We start from the raw sequence: 17044 nt of genomic DNA on the forward strand, positions 1-17044 counted from the left end.
CTTATATTATTCTAGATAAGAATTTAGAGTCTTACAAGTAAAGTATGCATCTTAAGATTTATAAAGTAATTACATTAAAAATATAGAGTAAAATGTGAATGGTAAACAGACCCTGTTGTTTGAAGGAGAAAAAGATAAGAAATGTGAGAAAAGGAAAGAAAAAAACTGTACAAATAAATCCAAATATATGACTAATTGAAGATGAAAGTAAATACACTAAATGCTTCAAGTTTTTTTCTTTAAAGAAAGGTATGGATTGTTTACCTTGTAGCACATCTAAATCATAAGGGTACAGAGTTATTGAAACTACAAGATGGAAATGGTGTTCCAGATAAATGGTATTCAAACAAAATGGGAATGTCTGAATTAATATTAGTCAAAATAGAATTCATTTTTATTTTTTAAAAATGTTTATTAATTTTTGAGAGTGAGAGAGACAGAGCATGGGCAGGGGAAGGGCAGAGAGAGAGGGAGACACAGAATCTGAAGCAGGCTCCAGGCTCTGAGCTGTCAGCCCAGAGCCCGACGTGAGGCTTGAGATCATGGCCTGAGCCAAAGGCAGACACTTAATTAAATGAGCCACCCAGGTGCCCCTAGAATTTATTTTTAAAAGCCTTCCTGAAGATTAATTCCCTAGGCATATATAATATTAAAATATATGAAGCAAAAATAGAAGTACAAGTGGAAATGGACAAATCTATCATAATAATGAGAGATACTAAAATATGTTTCATTTTTTGGTAGCTCAAGCAGACAAAACATCAGTAAGTATATAGAAGATTTAAAGAAGCCAATTATAAGCTCCAACTAATGAACATGTATAGAACATTGCACCTAAAACTGCAGAATGCATTTTTTTCAATATTTGATGACATATTAGCTATGAAATAAATATGACCCAAATGCAATTGAATTAAAAGTCAATAATACCAACAAATTAGAGAAGCCTTATATCTTTGAAAATCAATAAACAGTTGTCTAAGAAACTCATAGGTCAAATAAGAAATGGCAAAAGAAAATAGAACATATTTTGAAGTGACAGTGGTAGCAATTCTACATAGGAAAACACGCATGAGGCAGCCAAAGCGTTATTTAGACAGATACATTTCATCTTAGAAACATACATTAGAAAAGAAGAGGTGAAAATTAATGATTAAGCTTTTTTATTTTTATTTTTTAATGTTTGTATATTTTGAAAGAGAGAGAGAGAGAGAGAGAGAGAGAGAGAGAGAACACAAGTGGGGGAGGGGCTGAGAAAGAGAGGAAGACATAGAATCTGAAGCAGGCTCCAGGCTCTGACCCATGAACAATGAGATCATGACCTGAGCCAAAGTCAGATGCTTAGCCTACTGAGTCCCCCAGTGATCTAAGCTTTTTAGGTAACATAGTTTTAAGATGAAAATGCATGAATTAACTTAAGGCAACAGAATAAACTAAAAAAAAAAAATGATGGGATAAAATAATGTAGAAGCAGAAAATAAATCCAACAAAGAGATGTGAAACCTTTATAGTTGAAAAATATTTTAAAAGATATAGATAAATAGAAAAAATATACCTTTTTCAAATGAAAATATGAGAATGGCCTCATCACCATTAGTAGTCAGAAATAGATGTACTGTAACCCACATAATAAAAGCATTTGCTCCCACAAAGTTGGGAAATATTACGAAGTCTGAGAGTAATAATTTTAGTTGGGAATGTGCAGCTCCCATAATCTACTACCATTGCAAGTGGACTTTCCTGCTCTGTGGAAAATATTTGTCAGTCTCTCCTAAGTGGAAGATGGTCTCACCTGTAACCTGGCTCTTCCATTTCCTTCCTCATGTGTGCGGCACTCATCTGTGTCAATTGGGCATATTTGTGATTCCATTGCTTGTATTAAAAATATATTGGAAAAAAACATGAGTGTATCCATGATAGGATGAGTAAACCTATGGTGGTATAGTTATTCAGCAGTGAAAATTGATGAATCTTGGGAATATGTTGAATAATCAAAGCAATTCTCAGAATGATACATACACTATGATTTTATTAACAGAAGTGCAAAATATGGGAAGATGAATTATTGTTTAGGAGGATACTTATATGTGGTAAATTATAATGAAAAACAAACAATGATGAAAACACAATTTCGGGGGCCCCTGGGTGGCTCAGTTGGTTAAATGTCTGATTTCAGCTTAGGTCACGGTTTCACAGTTGAGGAGTTTGAGCCCTGCATTGGACTCCATGGTGAAAGTACAGAGCCTGCTTGGGATTCTCTCTGTCCTTCTCTCTCTATGTCCCTCCCTCATTCCTGCACTCTTTTTCTCTCAAAAACAAATAATAAAATTAAAAAAGAAAAATTGCAAGAAGATTAAAAAAAAAAAGAAGAAGAAAACACAAGGATAGTAGTTTCCTCTAATGGAAGGGGGAAGGGATGGATTCTGTACCAGACAGGAAGGTCATGGTGACACTGTGAGTTTTGTACAGTGGGGTGGTGGATAAGAGTGTTGGCTGTTTTTGTTTGTTTCTTTTTATTCTTTGGAAATGGCTTTTTTGTATATGCAAAATTTATAAGTACCATATTTACTTGTCTGTATTAGATATACTGGGATATTAAGTAAGGTGTTATAGCATAGTAATGGCAAAAGTAGAGGCATGTAAACTTGAAAACTGGCCTCAGGAGTTTAGGTTTGAAATGACATTCACTAGTAGATGTTCATGAATTCTGGATCAGAAAGTTATTACCATGAAATTTGTGGTTGTGATCATAAAACCAGACAGATGTAATTATCTATAAGTGTGTAACTATAGTCATGTTATAGTTTATATTATAAAACCAGATATTGTAGTCTAACTATAACCATATAATCTATGTATCTAATTAATTAAAATAGGTGAAATAAGATATGTGTGAGAGGGATATTAAAAATCTGTTGTAGAAGGCAAAGCATTAGCATGATCCCCAACCTGAACTCTGACGGTTGCTATGGAGACACAAAGGAAAAAGCTAGACCTATTGCAGAGAAGGAAATGGCACATGTTAATATGAGATTCTGCAATTAAAGGGTTTTAAAAAATATTTTTTTCTCATTATCTAAGCAGACCAAGTGAAGTCATGAACATTGTGAGGGTAATTCTGGCCAGAATCGGCTAGCATTGCAGTGAAGAGATGAGAATTGGATGTGAGCTATGTAGTGGGTAATTGCTATGTTTTTCTGCTGCTGTAGAAAAAAGCAAAATAAATTAGGTTTCTTATGCATCATTTCCAGTCTCTCCTGAAATTACTTCATCGTCTAACAGCTTTCTGCAATCATTTCTATGTTGAAGAGGACCGCTATCCCAATCCTTTGGGGTTTAGAAGTCAGAGACCATTTAAAGTTTCCTACAATGTTATCAATTGATTCTTTTCTTAAGATGTAGAGAATCAGTTCTTTTTTTATTAATAGAAACTTTGTGATTCGAATTTTAGAGTGTCATCTCTGATGTCTTAAAGTTTTCTTTAGACTAACCTTAAAGGCTTTTTAGCCCCCTAAGTTTCTACACGAGGACAATAACTGGAAATCCCATTATTACTTCTTACAAACAGAAACCTTTTACAGGCTGTTCGGCTTTCTGCTTTCAATAACACTGCAGTTGAGTTTGCTAGGGAATGAAAGAGTAAAAGAAAAACCAACCAAACAAACACAATGTACTGTTTTCAAACATAGGAAAAATCACTTCACTAAATGGATTTCCCGCAATATGGCGTGGAGAGTTAGTCCGTGAATTATTCAACATGTCTTTATTAAACTCCCCTCACGTGCCAGCCACTTTTCTAGTAATTTGAGAGATAGCAGTGAACAAAACAGAGGCTGTCCTCAAGAAACTTCTATCCTGTGTATGTGGTGAGTGGTTCTGAGAAGAAGATGAGGGTCTTTCTAGTCTTTATTTTGACAACTGCCAGTGGTTGATATGACGATACAAACAATTCTCTTTGGGCTATTCAGTACTGCCCATCCTTCACAGCACAGATCAGCTTCCTCCACTTACCATTCCTACTCCGTCTCAGCCTATAGCAATTTTTCTTTCTGATTTTTTAAAACAACTTTTTGAGGCATCATTTACATATCATAAATTTTATTGGTGTTAAGTGCAAAATCATTGAGTTTTTAAAATACATTTTTAGTACAACCATCATCATAATCTAGTATTAGGACATTTTTATCATCCCCCAGAGATTCCTTATGCCCATCTGTAGGTACTACTCTCTCTTCCCACCCCTAGCCCTAGGCAGTCACTAATCTGCTTTCTGCTTCAGTAAATTTCTTTCCTGAACATTTCATATAAACAGAATCATTCCATACATTATTTTCCCATCTAGCTCCTTCCACCTTGTGTGATTTTACAGCTTACTCACATTGTAGCATTTATCAGTAGTTTACTCCTTCTTATGGCTGAGTAGTACTACACTGTATGGATGTACCACTCTTTGTTTATTCATTTGCCAGTTGATGTCCCTTCGGATTGTTTCCAATTTTTGGTTATTACAGATAGTTCTCTTAAGGGAATCCACGTGAAAATTCTCTGGAGTTTTTAAAGCATTTAGTTATGTACTGCTTGGAAGAGTCTTTTAGTTGTGCGTATACTAATTGGGATGTTTAAAAATGGTAAAGATGTCATGCTATGCTATTCTTCTTTTGTTGTATGCCTCCAGATGCTGATTGAATGCATATTATCAGTGACTGATTTATCGATTCATAGGCTGAAGAATAAAAGAATGAATAAAAATACTAGAGCAATTTCCATACACTATTAAAGTAATATACGAAATGGCAGGCTTAGGAATGCAATCCTTTATATACTGTTTTAATGGAAACCAATTAGAATTTCTGGTCTGCTAGGTTCTACATTTGTATAGCTTCCTTAGATTCCTCAAGACAATTCCCTTAAGACATACTGTGGCTATTTATTGCTCAGATTTGGGGGGAGTAGAATAGCAAAAGCAGGATCTGGTAGCATATGCTAATTTCTTTTACTGATATATGCAAGCCAACTAAAGAAGATCAATTTGTTGAGAGTGCAACTTGGAGTTTTACAGGTTTAATTAAGACCAAGGATTTTCCTCTCATCCGTCATGTTGTGCGAATGACTGGAATGACATGGGCTGGATTGGGTATCCTTCCTTAGCATGAATTCATTACCAGCTCATAGACTGAAAGGCAATGTTAATTCTCTGTAGTCCTAAATGGATTAATGGGGTACCCTCCAGGAAATGGGAATCAATTAAATTTCTTTGCATATGGAAACTAGAATTAGGGATGATATAGCATGTGAGCTCAGTGTCATGCATTCATCATAATGATGTCAGACTGTAGCAGTTTGCTAAACCCACTGAATGGAAATGTAAGGCACTCAAAAGCTCACCAATCCAGTCCTGTAAACAAAGAGAGAAGTCAAAATAAAGTTCTATTGGGGCACCTAGGTGGCTCAGTTGGTTAAGCATCTGACTCTTGATTTCAGCTCAGGTCATGCATGATCTCACGGTGGTGATAGCAGAGAGCCTGCTTGGGATTCTCTCCCTCCATCTCTGCTCTACCCTTCCCACCCTTTCTGTCTCTCTCTCTCAAAAAATGAATAAGTAAATAAACATTAAAAGAATAGATAAAATTTTATGGCATAGGAACGTTTGCCCAGTAATGGGGAGGAGTATCATTAAATCATAGGTTCTACATGACAAACTTACTGTTTCTTTCCTCTGGCTTCCTCCCTACCTCCTCTGTAAAAGCTAATTCCAAATATTTGCATAGAATTACGGAAGTCATTACAATGTAGGCTACAGAGAAAATCAGAAGGCACAGCAGAAGAAAGCTGTATGTCCCTTTGCCCATCTCCTCTCTCTACAGTGTGGTTGGGTGAACTAGGCAAAGTGAAAATACTTGATTATTAGCCAACATATGTTGAATAATTTTTAAGTGCCCCATGTTATTTAATTGATTTATATGAAATGGTTTATTTAAACTTTGACACAAATCAGTGAATTTGGATGAGGAAACTGAAGCACATTAAGTAACAGGTTCTGATCACTAAGTAAGTGATGAAGCCAGGGTTCAGCCCCAAGCAGCTGGCTCCAGAGTTCATGTGTTTAACCACAATGCTATATAGTGTTGTCTGTGCTTTGATCATTTAGGTAACACATCTTCTGCATGAGCTTAAAAGTGTTGCACTTTTTTGTTGGAAATAGCTTGGCAGTACAGTATCAGACTCAGAGAGATAAAGAGTGTAAGAAGACTTGATGAGATTACTTGTGTGCCAGAGACAGATTATCTGCAGAGTTACATAACTTGATAGTGGTTAAGTCACCTTAATGGCTTTCTTTTAGGTGGTTTAGTTACTATGATTTGTATTAACTTAAATTATGCTGATGCCGTTTCATTACTACTCTTTACTATTAAGCATGTTGGCATGGTAAGACTCTACAGCTTAGATTTTACAATATCCTTCCCTTAAGAAACTTCTAAGCTAGTGAGTCTTTCAAGGAGCCTAGGGAGATGAATTCACAGGACTCTAGGATCCCAGAGAAAAGTAAATGGGGGCACAAAAGGGTAAAAATACTGGTCTGAAGCGGCAAAGCCAATTAGTTTCACTACTTGGTCCAGAACCCAGCTTGCACTCTTCTCTAAATACAAAATATTTTTTAGAAGGCATCTGCATTTCAACTACAAAGATGTTATTTTTTTCAGTGTGTTTGGTTGAAAGAATTGAAATGGAGTTTCAAAACTCATGGTCAGCATCTCAACTTGTAGAGATCTTAGAAATTTTGTATTTGCTGGTTTGCTTTATATTGATAGTTCCAGTAAGAAGACTGCTTGCTGTCCAGTTAACTAGTTTCTAGAAAAGTGTTTTCATGCTAGATTCTGACTGGGTTTTGGGGAATGTATGCCATTGGAGTTGTTACTAGAAATTGGACTGTGACACTGAATTGTAACTGTGCAAGCTTATTGCAGAGTAATAAAAAAGATGGGTGCTGTCAAATGCTTGATTTCTTAATGCAGATAGACTGATAGGGACATTATATATAAAGGAAATCGACTTCATGTAGACTTAGGTTATTACGGGATTTCCAAACATTCTTGAACTTCTGCTTAGGTACATACCGATGTACAAGTACATTCTGCTTCCTTTGCAGAGAGGCTACTCCATGGTCAAGTCCAGTGTTACTGAAACATAATTAAGTGATTGTGTTTTTGCTGTTTATGGAGCACTCATTTAAAATATGTTGGCGAGGTAAAGCAATGTAGTTGCTTCCACAAAAGAAAAATAATTGTTTGCAATTCACTTTTTAAAGTGTTGCATCTGTCCAAACTCAACAATGCTAATGTTTATCACCAGAGAAACACAGTTAGCAAAAGCCATTGGTTGAAGTTATTTTTAAATGGAGTTGTTTCTTTATTTGAATTAAGATAAGCTTCATGCCTGCTGTTGAGTTACAGTAATTAAATTCCACATTTATCTGTGGCCATTAAAATGTTCACTTTCTAGCATGGAACCAGACTTACTAAATAGTGGCAAAGTCAAAGAAGAGGACCATAAAAAAAATACTGACAAATTAATGTCTTTTATAATATCTATTCTCAGACCTTAAATTATTAAATATATAAATGTTCTTCACTTTTTCCTGATAATAATTTCATCTTTGATCAAAAGCTGTTCCAAAGATTTATGGTAAGTGATAAAGGTTTTGATAGGCTTATAAATTTTATTTTATTTTTATTATTGATGCCTTGGAAGCCAGTTGAATTACATATGTACATCTTTGGAATTAGAATTTTATAATCTAGATTTAATTAATGCATGGATGATAGTGCTTCACTGGCAGTACTATCTGTTTGAATCATTAGATTTTTCTGAATACTCTGAGGGGGCAGCTCTCTAATTAGGGCTTTATATATCTTATTAATTAGCTACTTTACAATGGCTATCACCCAGGGAACTGTGTATTCCTGTAAGGCATTGTAAAGTTTGCTTGTTATAAAACAGGATTACAGGCACTTTCCATTTTCTAATCTATGTTCCCCTTCCTCTGTTGCCCCTTCTCTCTGAGTATAAATAGATTCAGTAACTATCTAAAGGCCCTGTTAACTTCAATACCAATGAACAAGGGGCTTTTACAGCAAGTTACACTAAATAAGTGATTTGAACTTGGAGCTTTGATCACCTAATAGTTTTGTAAATTGCTACATATTATTTGCATAAGGTGTATACTTTCTACAAAATGACTTGTATAGTATTTGCTCTCTGTTAAAGCTAAGTAAGGCATTACCAAATAGGTGGCATTGAGATTTTACCTACAAGACCTTACCATAGTGATGGCCCTAGACATACTTTCCTGTCTCTTGGTGGAAATTTCATGCTAGCTAGAGCAAAAGCATGATGCCACGATAGTTGCTGTTTCAGATATGTTTCCAGCCTCACTACGAGAAATCTGCCACAATGGGTTGACCAAGAGGAATTGACTGAGGATAGTCACATGACTGAAACCTGCCTTCCAAACTAGCAAAGGCACTGTATATAATGCACTGCCCCTGCAGTGCTAAGCCTTGAAGGGTCCTTGAATTTAGACAAAAAGCAATTCAGTGTAACCAGCTGGTGCATCAATAAGAGAAATGTCAGCAAATTCCTTCAACCAGTAAGGAATTGGGGTCGGAGTTGAGGGACAAGGGAATAAATACATAGAAAATGTACACAGCTCCTCCAGAAGAAACTTTACAATACATGAGTGTATCTCTCGACTTCCAAGAGTAATGATTGTCTTTTGTGAACCACCATTTGAGAATGAAATATAGAGATGGAATACCCCCTAACAAATTCCATCAAGCCAGCAAGTTATACATACCTTCGTAAGGTCCTTTTCTTCCATAAAAGACTTATTAATTATATCATTCAAAACCCCCTAATAAAATCATACGGTGTTAATGTAGTGTTCAGGCATAATACATTTTGAGTGTTCTTAAAATGATTTTATAAATAATTTCATAAAAATAATCACACAGTGGTGCTGGGTTTCACATTCTGCTTAGTTGTGACTTAGATTTCCATTGTAATTGTATTGCCCTCTTAGGAAACTGCCTCCTGAATGGGGGAAAAATGTTAAAATATTGCCAACTCTCCTTTCCTACATCAATTCCATTTCATTTAAAATTTCATTTTCTGGGAGTGATTCCAATGTGGAAGACTCTCTTAGCAACTTAAAATGGTCATGTTTGGCTTTTTGTATTCATACTATTTGCCCCATGTGGGCTTTGAATTTTTAATTTAGTTTGGTTTTGCTTTGAATGGAGTATTTGCCCATTAAATCAAGGACTTCACAGTAAAGCCAAGGCAGAAAATATGTATCTGCCTAGAAAATAAATCACAGTGTTTGAATAAAAAAGTTATCTATCAGATACTAAACTCAGTGAATCCTGTGACTCAGAACTTGTAGTTCTATGCAGAGAAATACGCACAACATATTGTTGCTAGTTGATGTCACATAGCAAAAATATTTGTCGTCTTCACTTGCAAAATGTAGAAGCATTTTTAAAGTTTTATAAGGATACACCCCAGATTCTTAACAGTGTTTTCTTCTGCAGGGGAGATACAAGAACCAAGATTTGGGGCACTGAATTTGTTAAGCATGCTCTATTTTTTAAAAAGAAGGTGTTAATATATTATTGCTTGTGACATTAAAAGTTAATTTTAAAATACTGTCTTAAATAATTTTGTATACTAGATGTTCCAAAATTCCCAAAAGAAAAAATTGACCCTCTTGAAGTGGAGGAGGGAGATCCAATCGTCCTCCCATGCAACCCTCCCAAAGGCCTTCCACCTTTACACATTTACTGGATGAATATTGGTAAGTAACATTCTGTTCCATACATAGGAGACCTTTTAATTTCATGCATCGTGTCAGATATTATAACGGAACAAAGATTTAAAAACAATGTAAGATTATCAACGTGGAAAAAAAGAAAAAGCACATTATCATTGTGGAATGAAATAGTTTTTTAAAAAATTATATCCATCTGTAGAGTGTGTTTCAAGTTTTAAATATTATATTAAGTGTATACATGAAAACACTAGAAAACCCTTAACTATATCTCTTGATTTTATCATAGCTGAAAGAGTAGAGGCTATTGATATGGTAATGTATGTCTATGAAGAAAATGCTATCTGCATTCCAAACAACTTACTTACCTGTGGAATATAGTCCATGTCAAAGTTGAGGATGGCTTAGGTCTGTGTTGCTAGCCTTATATTTCTATTTAATAATGTTCTACCTGCTACATAGAGTGACCCACAGAGAAATTAGCATGAACGTTTGTGTTTCATTCACCAAAAAAATTGTATTCACTCTCAAGTTGAAACTCCAGCTTCTTGTATAGTTCTTCCGGCATGTGCCTTCACAATGTGCCCTAAATGTTTTCACATTGTAATGCAGAGAGAAAAATGATAATATTTGTACAGTACTTGGAAGAAAGCAAGACAAACTATTTTTGGCTGCAGGCAAACATTCCAGACTCCAATCACTCTAGAACTTTCCAAGCTGCATCCAGGAAAGACAGATTCATGTCTTACACATGACTTTTGGGGAGATCTGTTTGATTGAACCATTTGGACCAGTTTTCAGATACACCAGTATAGAAGTAGCAGCCTAGGTGGTAAGGAGAGGTAGAAGGTACAGAATGGTTGTCCACCAGTGGGTTTCTTTGGTTAATGGTGGAAAGTATGTTCCCAGGGGATTTGTTGTTGTTTTTTTATTTTTGTTTGTACTTTTTACTTCTCACTCACTGCTCTTATTTTAAGACCAGACTTGTGAGGAATAGGAAGAGCAAGCATGAACAATGAAATGAAATGAAATAATATGAAAGAAAGGAAAATAAAGAAGGGGGATGAAGCACAATAAAGGACAGTTGCTCCTATTAATGACAAAATGTTTCCTTCCAGAGTTAGAACACATTGAACAAGATGAAAGAGTATACATGAGTCAAAAGGGAGATCTGTACTTTGCAAATGTGGAAGAAAAAGACAGTCGAAATGATTACTGTTGCTTTGCTGCATTCCCAAGATTGAGGACTATTGTGCAGAAAATGCCAATGAAACTAACAGTTAACAGTTGTAAGTCCAAATAATTTATCGTTTCGTCGTGAATGCTGAATACAAATGAGCCTGCAATTTCATTCTGGCTGAAGCCAGTTAAAGCTGGGTGGATATTTTCCGCCATTGTTTAGTTCAACTCTAGAGACTTCATCCAGATGAAAGAGACAGCTGCAGCTGCAGACCTACAGTAGCTCTGTCTCTCAGAGCCAGAAAATCAAATCTCAATTCACAGTACAAGTATACTTCATTTGACGTCTGCAGGATCTGGTCATTTGCAGTGGGTGCAATACACGATGACATTCTAAGGTTTCTGAAGCAAGTCTCAGGCTTTGATGCATCGTGATCTTGAGTAACTAGAAGGCTGAAAATGTCGAAGAAAATAGGAGTTGAAAATAAAAAGATTGAATATTATAATTTTTTTTTTTTATTACATCAAGCTTTGTTGTTCTTCCCAAATTGGCAAAGTTATTTGAATTGCCTCTCTTCCCTGCTTGATTCTGCAGATGCCAGTCTGGGTTCCCAAATGGGAAAAAGTCATTAGTGGGAGAAAGAACCATAAGATTCAAAGGGCAGAGATAATCCCCGACAGTTCACTGACTGAATAATTGGCTCTGGGAGAGTCGAAAGTTGGCATTACCATTTCATTGTCTAATTTGGTTCATGTTTTTTTTTTCATTGTTATGTGTAGATACACTTTGCCAGGTCTTCACTATAGCATCACTTTTGGCAGCCTCAGTTCTCTGTAATAGAGCTGTAATCTGTGTCCTCTCGACCTTGGACTCATCTGTGGTAGTTCAAGATTAAGCTCATTATACATTTTTTTTTTCAAAGATATCCCCTAAGATGATGTTCTAGTGAAGCATGGTTATATCTCATTTTGTAATTTTTCTTAGACAAAACTGTGACTTTCCATTCATTATTGATACTAGCGCCTACCATTATGTTTGTGAGTTTTTTCTTTAATTTTTTTTTATTTCAGTAAGGCATGCTAATGACTCAAGTTCATCCACAGAAATTGGTTCCAAGGGTAAGTTGATCACGTGAAGAGGGTTGGCATTTATTTTTACCTTTTGTAACTCATTGTCATCTCAAAGCTTAAATTTTTCTGTTACTATGTTCATGAGTATATTAAAATACTGATATTTCTATAAAGGAAACCCCTTCGCAAAGAGGTTTCTATTACCCCCCCCATCCTTAACTATATGCAAAAGAGTGATATTTATAAATTCCTCACTATGCAAAAGTATCTATATTTATATATGATATAATTCACATAGACAAATACACATACCCTCCCACACGTATATGTATTTTTTTTGAGAGAGAGAGAGAAAGAGAGAGTTGGCGGGGAGGGGCTGAGGGAGAAAGAAAGAGAATCTCAACACAGGGCTCAATCCCACAACCCTGGGATCATGACCTGAGCCAAAATCAAAAGTTGAACACTCACACAACTTGCCACGCAGGTGCCCCAGTATGTATATATATATATTTTAAATGTTTATTTTTGAGAGAGAAGGCATGAACAGTGGAGGGGCAGAGAGAGAGGGGGACAGAGGATCCCAAGCAGTCTCCATACTGACAGCAGAGAGCCCAATGCGGGGCTCAAACTCACAAACTGTGAGATCATGATCTGAGCTGAAGTGGGGCACTTAACGGACTGAGCCACCCAGGTGCCCCCAACATGTATATTTGGGTCTCCTAAGACTTCTGTCCTTTTTGAGTGACATTTTGGTTGATAGTTGTTACATGTACATAGAAGAAAGAAACAGTAGAGAAAACACTAGGTTTAAGAAAGTTAAATGGTTATGTTTCTTGTAAGACTTCTCAGAGTACTTTAACATTGGGCTGTAACTCTAATACAGTTTACTGCATTTTCGTAACTCATTTGTCTGTGAAATATTACAATTTTCCCCCACAGGACAGGTACTAGAACTAGTGTTGTATGGAAGATGCCTGAGTGAACCTGAATCATATAACTAGTTTTCCACAGTTCATTTATGTGAATGCAACAAATGTTCTTCATGTCATGGGGGCCAGTGGCTTCATCTAGATTACTGATACACTGGCAACATCAGAAGGGCTGGAAGAGGACTCTTCTCGGTGCCTTCTCAGTTTGAAGGTGGATTGATTAAATATACTTCCCCAACTGCATTATTGAGGTCAATAACCCAGACATGTTCCTTGTATCTGTACACCCCTTAGTAAAAATAATAGCATGTACTGTGTGTTCAACAATTATTTTTTGATAAACACATACTTGTAAGGAAGCTATAGCATGTGCACATTGCTATCAGGGCTTTTCATTTCTCTACTCTGAATGTCAGCTGTTTGCACCTTCCACATCGTGTCAAATCACATTGACATTGGATGGACAAAAAACAATTTGTGAGAACATTTGGAAATGATGTTAAAACTTACATTGAAAATGAAAGCCCTCATTTGCCGTTGTATTTGAAAAGCATTCTTGAGCATGTAACAAAGGGAACATTACAATATGTAGTTACTGAAAATGTTTGCTTATCATTCCCTGAAGCACTATGTTTCTTTGAGGGGCTGAGATTGTAAATAGAGTCACCTTAAAGAACTTGCCCACTTCATAGATGCATGGTGTCCACCATACGCTTCCTGAATCAGAATTTCTGGGAGCAAGGCTCGGGAAGCTCTATTGTAACAAGCATCTTATAAAATACTTAGGCATACTAAATGAAATTCAAATTCATACACAGCCATTAGACATGGCAAGGTCTGATTAAAGTGTGGAATATAAAATCATAGGCTATCTGTTAACTTTTAAGGACTTTCATCAAGAAACTAATTGTCTTGGGGCATCTGGAGGGCTCATTGGGTTAAGAGGTGGACTTCAGCTCAGGTTATTTGTGAGTCATCTCACCATTTGTGAGTTCAAGCCTCACATCGGGCTCTGTGTCAGCTCAGAGCCTGGAACCTGCTTCAGATTCCGTGTGTGTGTGTCTCTCTCTCTGCCTCTCTCTCACTATGCCTGCACACTCACTCTCTCTCTCTGTCTTTAAATAAACTTAAAAAAAAAAAAAAAACGAATTATCTTCAACCGTACTTGAACTTGTGAAATTTGAAGATGTGTTTTCAGTCATGATCTTCTTAAAACTTGGTGCTACACTAAGTTATTGATTCTGAGGGACCATCCATGCTTCGTGGTAAGAATGGAGTTTATTTAAATGGCAATATATTAAAAATACATCTTTGTATATATACATAGGAGCATATAGGTAAATACATTTTAAGTTTTAAGAAAGATTTAGTACCACAGGATTTTAACTGTCTTCATTTGGAAAAAAGTATGTGACTTTTCTTTTCTGTATTATAGCAAATTCGATCAAGCAAAGAAAACCCAGATTGCTGTTGCCTCCTACTGAAAGTGGCAGTGCGTCCTCAGTTACCATCCTCAAAGGGGACACCCTGCTGCTTGAGTGTTTTGCTGAAGGCCTGTGAGTAACTTGACCCCGTTCATGACTTTGTCAATCCCTTTCTATACAGAATAATGCATTAGTTAAGCAGTTAATCCTATATACACATTTTTAAAATGATTTCTTTTAAAAAAATTCTGTTACCACTTTTCTGGAGGAAGTAATTTGCACTTCACTCTACAGACTTCAGGCTGTGACTGAGATTGATTTATAATTAGATTGCTCTGTCAGTTTGTGATAGTGTGAATGGAGGTGACAATGAAAACATTCTCCTTACCTACGTCAGTAGGGGGATGCCATCCTTAGAGCTTGAAGTTGTTACTTGCCAGTCTCTTACTGTGGGTGCCAGGTTTTTGTGTCTCTGCTATCACATTTTCTCCCACTCCTTCTTGCTATGCTATGGGTTCTGATTGCTTTTCAGGTTGCAAGGAGCCTTATTTATCTATTATTTCACCCTGCTGCCCTTTGCATACAAAGAGGTCCAGAGCATGTACTTTCAGAGAATTTCATCTAAGAATATAATTAACTCAGCTTCTTCTCGTCTGAAAAATCAATGCAGGTTTCCAAATCCTCCAAAAAATGTCACTTGGTCGTGTCTTGAAATTGTTACATTTGTTGAGCAAACACCCTAAGCCTTTGTAAATCAGCACTATCTTATTTAATACTTAGTCAAGGGACTCTTCTAGCTGGGCATCTGGTTGGTGAACTGGGATTTGAAATTTTAAAAATTGTATTCATTCATAACTCAATATATATTCTGAATGAGTTATTTTAAATTGGTTTATGAAGAAAAAGAGCCAATTTTAATGGTTTTGCAGCCCCTTAGCTTTGTAAACGTCTCTCTCCATCTGGCAAAGATATACAGGTTGCTTATGTGTTTGAAATGGCATGCATAAGCTCACTTCATGCTCACCACGTCTCAAGGCGGCCATTATTCCCATTTGCAGGTTAGGTAAATGACGCCCAGCGGCTTGATTGAACTTGTTCAAGCTCAGTATAAAGTGGAGCTGGAGTTCCATCCTGTCTTCAGAACCCTAAACTACCTCTAGATTTAATGTATTTCAGTTCAACCCAATGAATGGTCTGTTCAATTAAGGGGGAGGTGGAGGAGGGCCGACACAAAGAATGGCATTGTTTCTGAATCTGAAGAAGTGGCTGTAGGTCTATACTTCAGTAAATGGTTAGTCGCAATGAAAATGTTGATACTATTCATTAAAACAGGAAAACTTTCACAAAGAAACCGATATGGAGGGGTTTAGATTCTATAAATTCTGTGAATAAGGCAGGAATTTGGAATAGTTAAAACAACAATGAATCTCATTCAGAAGGGCAGGCACTGAGTGGAAAGTGCACATTCAGGTGCCAATTCACACTTGCTCTCACCCTGTGGGAGCTTCATTGGAAGTAGAGGGGGGTATTGTCGCTTCCCTCTGTTGATTATTGGTATCAAACTGTTTCTTCACTCTCTTGCCTCTGTAACTTGTAAATTCTTGAGTTTAAGGTAGGTGTGACTCTACTTCAAGATGCTACACTATAAAAATGTAGGAAGAGCAAGGAAGTATACTAGCAAAAATTGGCTGGATAAGTACCTGAACAAAATTTGAGAGTATGAGATAGTGCATGTTTGTATATAAAAAGGGATTAAGGGGTGCCAGTGTGGCTCATTCGGTTGAGAATCTGACTCTTGGTTTCGGCTCAGGTCACGATCTCTTGGTTGGTGAGATCGAGCCCCACGTTGAGCTCTGCCCTGGCAGTGCGAAGCCTGCATGGGATTCTCTTTCCCCACCACCCCCCACTTCTCTGCTCCTCCCATGTTTCTCTTTTTCTCTCAAAATAAATAAACTTCTTTAAAAAGGGGATTAAGCATTATGTTTTCCCTCAAATTTTCACTGCCCAAATGCTGTTAGTGAATGTTCCTTAAATTTAAAAAAAAAGAAAAAAATTGACAAGAATATAGCTGGATATTCTTGGAATAGGAGAGATATGTCACTAGATAAATTAGGTCTCATGTTTACCTGATACTTGTAGATAATCATTTTATTCTGTTCTCTCAAGGGATAGGTATAAAGGATTAGACTGGTTTTCAAGGACTGGCAAAAAAGAAAGGACAGAAGGAAGGCAGGCAGGAAGGATGAAAGGGAAGGGAAGAGAAGGGAAGGGAAGGGAAGGGAAGGGAAGGGAAGGGAAGGGAAGGGAAGGGAAGGGAAGGGAAGAATCCTGCAGAAGCCTGCAGAAAGTGAGATGCTTGCATTATTAAAGCATGAACTCATAGAAAAACCAGTTTGGAGGAACTTAGGTCCAGAGCAGCCTGTAATTTGGCAAATTGCCATTTTGACAGATGGCGTGGAAAGCAAGCAGTTAGGAGACTTGAGTTTCTGCATTCTGTTAGGTAGTGTGTGCAGGAAGCCAGCAGCTACTATCATCTCCCAGCTGCCTGTTGGAGCATCATTACTGTTTCCCACAAAAGGGTGCCCTGTACTCAGACTGGGCAAATAGAAAGTGGT

At 36.7% G+C, this 17044-nt stretch overlaps 1 protein-coding gene across 5 annotated transcripts in view; it reads left to right on the forward strand.

Annotated features, from left to right (window-relative positions):
* CHL1 (cell adhesion molecule L1 like) overlaps window positions 1-17044 on the forward strand; it is a 210131-nt gene that overhangs the window by 141197 nt on the left and 51890 nt on the right. For 4 of the 5 annotated variants that reach the window (XM_030307262.1, XM_030307255.1, XM_032592340.1 and 1 more), the window contains exons 6-9: window positions 9731-9853; window positions 10945-11115; window positions 12077-12124; window positions 14441-14561. In XM_030307262.1, coding sequence (XP_030163122.1) covers window positions 9731-9853; window positions 10945-11115; window positions 12077-12124; window positions 14441-14561 — 463 coding nt within the window. The remainder of the gene's footprint in view (window positions 1-9730; window positions 9854-10944; window positions 11116-12076; window positions 12125-14440; window positions 14562-17044) is intronic. The other variant, XM_030307261.1, reaches the window with a different exon arrangement.

The sequence above is a fragment of the Lynx canadensis genome, chromosome A2, assembly GCF_007474595.2.
Source record: "Lynx canadensis isolate LIC74 chromosome A2, mLynCan4.pri.v2, whole genome shotgun sequence".
Classification (NCBI taxonomy): domain Eukaryota; kingdom Metazoa; phylum Chordata; class Mammalia; order Carnivora; family Felidae; genus Lynx; species Lynx canadensis.